The 11581-nt window shown below is 37.7% G+C and overlaps 1 protein-coding gene and 1 pseudogene across 1 annotated transcript in view; both read right to left on the bottom strand.

The window, feature by feature from the left end:
- The window catches only part of LOC138018676 (cystathionine gamma-lyase-like), a 9679-nt gene extending 5599 nt beyond the window's left edge, over positions 1-4080 (bottom strand). The window contains exon 1 of the mRNA XM_068865370.1: positions 3886-4080. Within this exon, the coding sequence (XP_068721471.1) occupies positions 3886-4080 (195 nt within the window). The remainder of the gene's footprint in view (positions 1-3885) is intronic.
- Positions 4081-4103: 23 nt separating this feature from the next.
- On the bottom strand, positions 4104-8047 carry LOC138018674 (uncharacterized; annotated as a pseudogene).
- Between the last annotated feature and the right edge of the window lie 3534 nt (positions 8048-11581).

The following is an 11581-nucleotide window of genomic DNA, read 5'->3' as shown; positions in this document are numbered from 1 at the left end:
ATAGGTAATTGGTCACAATTCAAAATTAAATCCTAAAAAATTGACTCTGTAATTCTCATACATGCATACATGTGACGGCAGCCAGACACTTTGCCCCCTACTCCGACTCTTCGCCCCTGATTCCTTACGTAATCTGGTCAAAAGACGTGATTGTTGTCTTTAGCCCTAAATCATCAAATTTGATATTCAGCACTGATTTGAGGAAAGCAGGGATGGCGCAGTGGTGAGAGCACTCGTAGACTGCAAAACAGTCGTTTTCTTCCATTTTCGGAAGGCGCGAAGCGCCGTAAGCGTGATCCTCGCGTGTGAAGCGCGCGAGCCTCACACGCCCGTCGTTTGAATATTTACCGCGTCGCTTGCGTTCGCAAAAAATACGACTATTTTGCAGTCTAGAGCCCTCGCTTCCCACCGATGTGCCCCGAGTTCGATTTCCAGACTCGGCGTCACATGTGGGTGGAGTATATCGGTTCTCTACTCTGCTCTGAGAGGTTTTTCTTCGGGTAATCCAGTTTTTCCCTCTCCTCTAAAACCAACATTCAATTTGATTTGATAACTGTACAGCGTTCCCAAGAAGTGCTCCTGCACTAACTACCGTTGACACTAAACAAAGTTCAATATTACTAGCTGCATATGCACTAAGCATTGATTTTAATTATGCTTTACAAGTAGGGTTTTAAGAATTTAGTTATCAGGGAAGGGCCGCTGTCCAAACAAGGAGCGAATGGCCCGAGACTAGCTGTCTAGGGACGAGTTGTCTGGAATGCTTTCATCTCCAAGGAGGGGCAGAATTAGTCTGGGGGTGATGAAACTGAGAAAATAATAATACTAATAATAATAATAATAATAATAATAATAATAATATTTTTTTTTTTTAATTTTTTTAATAATAGAAAAACCTTTATTGAAAATCAGTCAGTTAACACAGAAATTATTAACAATATAAAAAAATATTCTGTTCCAATTATAAAAAACAGTTCAAGTTCATTGTTCATTTACACAAGCAAACAAAAACAAAAAAAGAAAAATATATATGCACATGTTATTGTTATTATTAGTATTAATATAAATAACTTTATTTTTAATTCGAATAAAACTGTTTAGAAATATATCTATAAGTATATAAAACAATCACAAATCTAAAAAACTATTCCCAGTAATAATAAAAATAATAATAATAATAATAATAATAATAATATTAATATTAATATTAATACTGTAATTATGCACATTTAAGTTGCAATTTCTTGAGAGGTTTAAAAATACCATGTATAAGTTTAAGGGTGTTAGGTTAACCCTCTAAAGGCTCGAGGGCCCTCCATCATTTAGAGTTCGTCCTATGCAACCATTCATGACGTTCTCATGCTTGCGTATTTCTAGCGCTCCAATGGTTTTACGCGTGCAGATGTCATGGATGTTCCTGTGGAGGATTTCCCAAGAGATATCTTGCATGGATGGTTTGTTATGATCGATCAAATGTGAATAAACCGTCTGTTTCACCATTCTGATATGTTCTAAATTTAGATCAACAACATCAAATAATGTGCCTTGGCATTCCACTATTGTACTAAGTTTTTTACATAAACCAATCTTGTATTCATAATCTTCATTCACTGACGAAGCTCTAAACGGCAAAACGTTTGAAGTATTAAACCGATTACAAACATTTATGCCTCAAGAAGTTTATTCCTTACTACATATATACGGTTATATATATATACAATTAAACAGTAATCATTAAAAATACTCAACGCAAGTCTCCAGTCATCACTAAAGGGTTATTCCACGCAGCTGTTTTTCATTCAGACCCCATGTTTCTCAGGTGACCTCTTTCTTCCAAATTTGGGACTTGATCTATTTTACTTTCATCAACTCACCTCATACTCAGCTTAATAACCAAGTTGCCTGCTCCATTAGTTGGTTTGATTCTCAGCAGGTTCAGCACAGTCTACAATGGGTTTGAATCCCGTTTGCACCTGAATTGTTTTTCAGGCTTTCAGATCTTTTCACACCTGTTTAAGTTGTGCACATACAATGTTACTGTAGAAATCATATCATTCGAGGGCTCTGCACAAAACAAGTAAGTGGCTCTTTTCAATCATCAATAATAATCTTTTGCCAAATGCTGTCAAACTGAACTAGGGCAAGCAAGGTCCAAAATCAGAGGTAACTGGCTAAAGAAAAGGTCCAAATAATGCTTTCATTGACCACATTAATTTTTGGTGAAAACTAGACCAGTCTACAGAGGAAGGTAATTGTACAATGACCATGATTTGACATTTGGTGAATGAAGGTATGAAAAAACCAAACTTACAAAGTTGATGCATACAGCCCTTGAATTAGATGAAAGAAAGAGTTGACTAACATTGAAACTACATGTACATGTACACGTACTGTCTGGCATCGTGTTTCGGACATAAAACTACTAAAATATACAGTAGTTCACTTGACAGGATTGTCTCACATGATAACCCTAAAAAGTCAATGGCTCTCTCAAATTGGTTGTCAGTAAAGGTATTAGTCATGTGGAACCCTTTCGCATCTGGTTTTGATTGGAGTCAACGCCTTTAACAATAGTTTTAATGTGAACAACGATTCTACGATCGCACTTAACTATGTGGTCGGGTCACAGAATGTGGACTTTGGAATTGAACTGAATAGTAACATTAAAAAGATCCCTGAAATACTGTGAATTTTAAAGGTAATTGGGTAAAATTCCTTCGAACAAAGTGTAGGCTACCCATAGCCTCTTGTTTTTATTGGGAAAAGGGCAAGAAAATCATCATCATCATCAAAAATATTCAATTTACTTTCTAAAATACATCAAACCGATTATCAGATTTCAACAAGGCTGCTGCCTAAGGAAAAAATTTCCGGAGCCCTTTGGGTTCCCAACATTAAAAGTTAGTAGCCCAAGGCATTTTTTTCAAGAGGCCAGAATTAGTTAATTAAAAGTGAGGATGAATCACCTCCTGATAAGTTAGGCGCCCGTTTGGGCTACTCGTTCTGAAGTAGGTAGTAAGGCGACCCAGGCGACGGGGCGACTATTAGGCAGCAGCCTTGTTTCAAATTAGGACTGACATACTTACAACACATGTAACATTGGTTTTAGAGACATTTTGGGCAGTTGTTATTAAGGTTGAAATCTCACCCAAATGTCTTTGTTGCCATGCTGCCCGCACTGGGACAAGGGTAGATTTTCTGGAGCTTCAGAACCCCCATCCCCCCCCCCCCCCCTTTTCATTAAACCATGTGCTTTGGGATCGGCATTTTGTTTGTGTGTACCTCCTCCACGAACTGAACTCAATCACCCCCCTTTTGTAACGGACATTGGTCACCTTAATTAACACCCATCAAGTCAAGTTGTACTGAGGGTAGTGACACCAAGAGCCATTTAAAATGCAAAACTTGCAGATATTGATAATTTCTCCATATCAATCAGCCCTTAACTGCACTTGTAGTTCATTAATTTTCAACAGGAATAATAACGATTGGATGGGAGGCAAGGAGTGAAGTAAAGAACTCCGTGAAATAGAGTAGGAAAGGGATCCCTTCAGAGCCAGGTTGAAGGAGAAATGTGAAGAATTCTTGTCTAAACTCACTGAAAAATGTTAGGAGTAAAGATTATATGTACCTAATAACACAGAAAGCCCAATGTTTGCCCCTCCCTCCCCACCAAATACTGAAAGGTGAAAGTGCATTATAAAATTATGCCAATTATTGCAGCAACAGTATGCACTGTCCTGTCACTTTAAGACAAAAATGTGACTTCCATTATAAGCCCAGTTGAGATCTACCCTGCTGGCCCATAGATCATAAAAAAAAATTTTACCGGTAATATTAAAAAGACGCAGAGCTTAACATTTTCCGGGGTGTCATTTCACTCACCAAACATCCTCCAAGAAACTTGCGCAGCTCATAACACTGGTGAAACAGTTGCTTTGATGCCAGTGTAAGAGACCCAGCTGTGATATCACTGTGACCACCAATATATTTGGTGCTGTAAAAGGAAAATGAATTGCAATGAAAGTTGGTTGCCATGAAGTTGACAAATTTGCAAACACTAGAAATTGGGTGGTGCATGTAAAAATCTGAAGCACTTGACTGAAATTAAAGACACGAGAAGTGTTTTTACTTTATTTAAAATCAGTTTTCAAAGATCCTGTTTCAGATGCTTTAATATCACAGTGGTCGTATTTATAATAATTATAAATTTGTAACAGCCAAGGGTAACTTCCTGTTACATAGGCTGCAAGACATAATGCCATTTTTCAACTACACTGTAGGATAAAGAAACAATCATCTTTGGACTGATAAGAAATTCCATGTCTGTAAGCATCTGAACAATTCAACAAATGCAAATACTACAATGCATGTTTGAATGTTTTAAATTGTAGATTCAAAACTAGACATTCTCTTAAACGTAAGGATGCTCTCTACATCAACCAGTTAAAACCGTGCAGAACTAAACACACAGTTACAACACAACAGTAACTTTTGTTTTCTGTAGTGTAATGATTAAGATTCAGAATGCTTTGTAATTTAAATTTTTTAGTTGTGATATAATCAAATGTGTCATCATTTATCTAGAGAACTGTAAGGAATCCCTCCTTTCATAAAACTGATGATTGCATGAGTCATGCCAAAGCATTGCAAAAGTTGTTTTGTAACTCTTAAATTTATTTTAATACCATCTTAAGTTGAAATTCAATCAATCTCCTCCCTTGACGATTTGGCCGTTTTTTCTAGTTGGTTCAATGAATTAAGTGTTTTGCTCCCCTTCAGTAAACTCTGTTCACATTATTATCCTCAATCTCCATCAAGCTCATTTTTTCACTTAGCTACACACCACTGACTCTACAAACTAAGGTGATTGATTCACTTGAGTATCAAGTATTTATGAGTCAATGAGTTAGAGCAGTTACCCTAACCCATAAAATGAAAGCTAAAATTTCAGACAGTGCTTAGGCCTAATCACTGAAACGAGGGCTTAGGCTTAATCAATAAATTATTGCCATATTGAGTTTCCGGCGCCACTGTGCCAGGAGATGATCATGAGCTTGATGTATTAATGAAAGTGATTTATATTTTTGCATTTTGACGTTTGTTCTTCTTTAGAGTGTTTGTAAAAGCATGCACGAAACTCTCTTTCGACAGCAGGTGAGCATATTATTTGCTTTGATTACGAGATTGTTCAGCATAAGGCGGTGACTATTAAAGACTATTCGTCACTATTCGTCACCATTCGCCACCATTCGCACTGTTCGTACTATTCGCTATTCGCGACTATTCGCTGTTCGCTATTCGCGACTATTTGCTATTCGGGTTTCCAGACACCCCTGAGGAGAACATAGAATATAGAACATAGAGGTGTAAAGGTCATATAATTTTTGCCAACACTGGTACATTTGCAGATATTTACATTGCAACTACTTAAGCAGTCACAAATAAAAAACATTCATAAATTTGTGACTTTCTTAAAAATAGACCTACAATCCATACACCTATGGTAAATTATTTAAAAAAAAAAATTCTACCCTTGGTGATAAAATATTCCCTAATTACGATAAACTTGGAATGGTACAGTATTTTTGTAAGCAACGAAGGAGCTTGATTCCTAATCCAGTCGATGATGCTTTTACAACCAGAGAAAATTCAAGATTTGCAGGACTATTCTAATTTTTCTGCACTTTTTAGTTCAACCACTGAAAATGCACATAATTAGATGCACGCGGATTTCAATAAGCGTCACGAAGTGTCCCCTTGCTCTTCTCCCCAACTTCAACATCACTCATGTCATGCAATACGGACAAAAAATGTCAAAGTGTCCCCCAAATGATGCTCTTTAAGTAAAGATTAACTGCTGCATTTACCCTTCGCTAAAAAGAATGCTGACCTTTATCCTTACCTTGTTGTTGAAATCAGGTAGCAATTGCCTAGACTTAAAGGGACACTTTGTGTAGGATGTCAAAATTGGACGCGCATCTAATTAGGTGCATTTCTGGACATAAGTGGTGTGTCTTTTTATAGAGCAATATGACAACGAGAAGCGACATCCGGAAATCATGCAGGCTGTTTTTCGAAAAGATTTATGCAAACCTTCCTCAACAAGCCTTATTTATAAACAGAAAGACATAAACCAAAAAAAAACACATAAATGTGTCAAAAGGGAAGAAGAAAAAAAAAAAAACAAAGCACATGGACCACACTTTATAAGAAATACCCTTATTTCTAGTTTATTCCATAGGCAGCTGTCGGCCAGTGTATAATTTTGCCTTTAAGTAACCAGTTACTTTTAACTTTTAATTTTCATATCTTGCCATGTAATCATCCATCCACTGCAAGCGTTCTTCCTTTTTAAATTTATGACTGTGGCTTGGATCTGATGATTTCATGTTCCATTTTGTGTGGTCATCCCATCTTCCTCGATCCTCTTTCTCAACAAGGTCATGACACGCCTTTACTAGTTTTGCCCCCTTGTTGACTTGATCTTTGAGTATACTTTGTTCGTCAACAGATTGATCTTTGAATGAAATAGAACTTGAAGGGTCCCCTTTGTTCCACTCCCAATATTCCAAGTCCTCTGGCTTAGAGGCTTCCTCAACTTTTGACACATCAGCATATTTGATCTCGTGTTTGCCTTCCTTAACTTGATTTTTAGATAACCCTTTATGATCTTCAACATATAGTATGCCATTTCCTTGGGGTTTAAGGTGGTGCACTAGGTTGATCCTTCCAACTCTTGAAGTGTCCTCTTTGGCAAAATGCACATGAGCAAGAACTGCAAACTTGGGATTTCCTGGGATTTCAATCAAAAACAAGCCCAGTGGGGAACCGGCAAATGGTTCATCACCTTGGAGGGTTTTCAGCTTGTAATCCAGTACGGTGAAGTTGGATGCATTTCCCATGAAATCTCTTGCTGCATTCTCACTCAACACTCTTAATTTATCCTCTTCTTTAAGTTCATCTTTCTCAAAGATTGAGAGGGAGCAGAATTTAAAAAAGCCAGGGTTAGAAAATAAAGTCAGTTTTTGACCATTTTTAAAACTAAACTCCATGGTTGGACTCTTTTGCCCTGAATCATCCCTGGTGGTCACTACTTTAGGGGATGGCAGAGGTAGACTACAGAAGCGATCCTTGTCCTCATCTTTCATTTTGGCCCACTTTTCTTTCAAATCATCAAGCGTACTCTGTTCATCATTCAAAGTCACAAAACTAGGAGTGAAGTAGCGTCCAAATGTGGGCTCGTCATGTCCGCAAGCCGTTTGGATGGTTATCGAACAGCCATTCTGGTTCCAAGGCCCCTGTTCCTGTTCAACTCTTCAAGATCTTTAGCAACCATCCCAGCGCAACAACTATCCAAGATGATTATGAGGTGCTTGTTTTTTTTTTCTTCTGAACTGTTTTGTGAGTTTCCTTTCACACTGGCAATCCATGGCTTGATTAAACCATAGAGGCCACAATAACCAACATGGTGAAGACAAAGCTCTCCGCCTTTGACGGGTTGGTCTTGCAAGTGTTTTGCAAAGTCTTTTGCACTATCATTGTACGTAGTATCAAATTCAACTTTCTTGAGTTTGGGCATTGACGTTATTTTTGTGTTTTCACTAATGGGACGACCGTGGCCAGTATAATACCAAATCACATACTCGTCAAGCGTTGGGTTGGCTGTATCACGCATGGCAGCGAAGCTATTTGAAAAGGCCAATTTGATTAGTGCTCCGAATTGTTCTTTTTTTAAGGCTTCTTCACTTGTGTCATATTCGTAAAAGCCTGTGTTAAGTGCTCCTTTTTTTTTCAACCAAAGTAATGTCTGACGGAAGTCTTTTATTGTACCGGCGGCATCTTGTCCACGTTTGGAGCCTTCAGTGAGCAGTTCTGGTGAGGGAAGGAGACCAACTCGTGGATGCTTCACCATCGATTCTGTCCACTTTCTCTCATCTTCATTGCGTTGAGCTTTCATTTGAACTAAGCTGTCTGAGTAATTCTTTTTTTCACTTTCCTTGGATTGAGCTACCAGTTCTTGAAGTTCACTCTCTTCCAAACTCATTCACTTTTGCTTACTGGAAGTAATTTGCCTGACCCAAAAACTTACTTTGATTATTCCTTGTCGAATTGAACTTGGGCCTGAAAACCGTAACTGCACAAGATCTTCAAGTTCGTGCTTCGGTCGAGCGAAAACTCAGTGAACACAGTGAGTTGTCGTTCTCAGTGTTCTGACTCTCCTTTCAAGAAGAACACAGTTTGCTAGATGAAAATTACGCGTTTATCACACCGGCGCATTATTTCATTTTAATATAAGAAATTTGCATATGATATTATTGGTGGCTGAGATTCAAGGAAACACAGGAAGTCTATGATGTAAATGCGTCATCACGTTGCTATTGTTCTCCAATCACGCGATATTTTAAGGCGAGATAGGCAGATAGTCAACGAGGCGCAGCCGAGTTGACTATCGCTCTTAGAAAACGAGGGCGAGTAGTCTAATTGTTTTAGTATAAATTTACCGTAATCTCATTGCATAAAAAGAAAAAAATGTCAAGTAACGCGTAGAAAAGGACTGTTTCATTATGTTACATCAGGTTCAAACGTGGCGCGCCATGTGTACTGATGCATGTAGAAAAAGGATCACGTGTACAATTACGCGTGCAACTATATTACCGCAGACTATTTTTAAAACAATTATTCCTCAAGCCCAAATGGGCTCTGAGTCAATAGCCCATGAGGCCGAAGGCTGCAAGACATAATGCCATTTTTCAACTACACTGTAGGATAAAGAAACAATCATCTTTGGACTGATAAGAAATTCCATGTCTGTAAGCATCTGAACAATTCAACAAATGCAAATACTACAATGCATGTTTGAATGTTTTAAATTGTAGATTCAAAACTAGACATTCTCTTAAACGTAAGGATGCTCTCTACATCAACCAGTTAAAACCGTCCAGAACTAAACACACAGTTACAACACAACAGTAACTTTTGTTTTCTGTAGTGTAATGATTAAGATTCAGAATGCTTTGTAATTTAAATTTTTAGTTGTGATATAATCAAATGTGTCATCATTTATCTAGAGAACTGTAAGGAATCCCTCCTTTCATAAAACTGATGATTGCATGAGTCATGCCAAAACATTGCAAAAGTTGTTTTGTAACTCTTAAATTTATTTTAATACCATCTTAAGTTGAAATTCAATCAATCTCCTCCCTTGACGATTTGGCCCTTTTATCAAGTTGGTTCAATGAATTAAGTGTTTTGCTCCCCTTCAGTAAACTCTGTTCACATTATTATCCTCAATCTCCATCAAGCTCATTTTTTCACTTAGCTACACACCACTGACTCTACAAACTAAGGTGATTGATTCACTTGAGTATCAAGTATTTATGAGTCAATGAGTTAGAGCAGTTACCCTAACCCATAAAATGAAAGCTAAAATTTCAGACAGTGCTTAGGCCTAATCACTGAAACGAGGGCTTAGGCTTAATCAATAAATTATTGCCATATTGAGTTTCGGGCGCCACTGTGCCAGGAGATGATCATGAGCTTGATGTATTAATGAAAGTGATTTATATTTTTGCATTTTGACGTTTGTTCTTCTTTAGAGTGTTTGTAAAAGCATGCACGAAACTCTCTTTCGACAGCAGGTGAGCATATTATTTGCTTTGATTACGAGATTGTTCAGCATAAGGCGGTGACTATTAAAGACTATTCGTCACTATTCGTCACCATTCGCCACCATTCGCACTGTTCGTACTATTCGCTATTCGCGACTATTCGCTGTTCGCTATTCGCGACTATTTGCTATTCGGGTTTTCCAGACACCCCTGAGGAGAACATAGAATATAGAACATAGAGGTGTAAAGGTCATATAATTTTTGCCAACACTGGTACATTTGCAGATATTTACATTGCAACTACTTAAGCAGTCACAAATAAAAAACATTCATAAATTTGTGACTTTCTTAAAAATAGACCTACAATCCATACACCTATGGTAAATTATTTAAAAAAAAAAATTCTACCCTTGGTGATAAAATATTCCCTAATTACGATAAACTTGGAATGGTACAGTATTTTTGTAAGCAACGAAGGAGCTTGATTCCTAATCCAGTCGATGATGCTTTTACAACCAGAGAAAACTCAAGATTTGCAGGACTATTCTAATTTTTCTGCACTTTTTAGTTCAACCACTGAAAATGCACATAATTAGATGCACGCGGATTTCAATAAGCGTCACGAAGTGTCCCCTTGCTCTTCTCCCCAACTTCAACATCACTCATGTCATGCAATACGGACAAAAAATGTCAAAGTGTCCCCCAAATGATGCTCTTTAAGTAAAGATTAACTGCTGCATTTACCCTTCGCTAAAAAGAATGCTGACCTTTATCCTTACCTTGTTGTTGAAATCAGGTAGCAATTGCCTAGACTTAAAGGGACACTTTGTGTAGGATGTCAAAATTGGACGCGCATCTAATTAGGTGCATTTCTGGAGATAAGTGGTGTGTCTTTTTACAGAGCAATATGACAACGAGAAGCGACATCCGGAAATCATGCAGGCTGTTTTTCGAAAAGATTTATGCAAACCTTCCTCAACAAGCCTTATTTATAAACAGAAAGACATAAACCAAAAAAAAACACATAAATGTGTCAAAAGGGAAGAAGAAAAAAAAAAAAAAACAAAGCACATGGACCACACTTTATAAGAAATACCCTTATTTCTAGTTTATTCCATAGGCAGCTGTCGGCCAGTGTATAATTTTGCCTTTAAGTAACCAGTCACTTTTAACTTTTAATTTTCATATCTTGCCATGTAATCATCCATCCACTGCAAGCGTTCTTCCTTTTTAAATTTATGACTGTGGCTTGGATCTGATGATTTCATGTTCCATTTTGTGTGGTCACGCCATCTTCCTGGTTCCTCTTTCTCAACAAGGTCATGACACGCCTTTACTAGTTTTGCCCCCTTGTTGACTTGATCTTTGAGTATACTTTGTTCGTCAACAGATTGATCTTTGAATGAAATAGAACTTGAAGGGTCCCCTTTGTTCCACTCCCAATATTCCTCTGGCTTAGAGGCTTCCTCCACTTTTGACACATCAGCATATTTGATCTCGTGTTTGCCTTCCTTAACTTGATTTTTAGATAACCCTTTATGATCTTCAACATATAGTATGCCATTTCCTTGGGGTTTAAGGTGGTGCACTAGGTTGATCCTTCCAACTCTTGAAGTGTCCTCTTTGGCAAAATGCACATGAGCAAGAACTGCAAACTTGGGATTTCCTGGGATTTCAATCAAAAACAAGCCCAGTGGGGAACCGGCAAATGGTTCATCACCTTGGAGGGTTTTCAGCTTGTAATCCAGTACGGTGAAGTTGGATGCATTTCCCATGAAATCTCTTGCTGCATTCTCACTCAACACTCTTAATTTATCCTCCTCTTTAAGTTCATCTTTCTCAAAGATTGAGAGGGAGCAGAATTTAAAAAAGCCAGGGTTAGAAAATAAAGTCAGTTTTTGACCATTTTTAAAACTAAACTCCATGGTTGGACTCTTTTGCCCTGAATCATCCCTGGTGGTCACTACTTT

This window comes from Montipora capricornis, chromosome 10, assembly GCF_036669925.1.
Source record: "Montipora capricornis isolate CH-2021 chromosome 10, ASM3666992v2, whole genome shotgun sequence".
NCBI lineage: Eukaryota > Metazoa > Cnidaria > Anthozoa > Scleractinia > Acroporidae > Montipora > Montipora capricornis.
The sequence above is the reverse complement of the archived record's forward strand: the minus strand, read 5'-3'. Positions and strand labels throughout refer to the sequence as shown.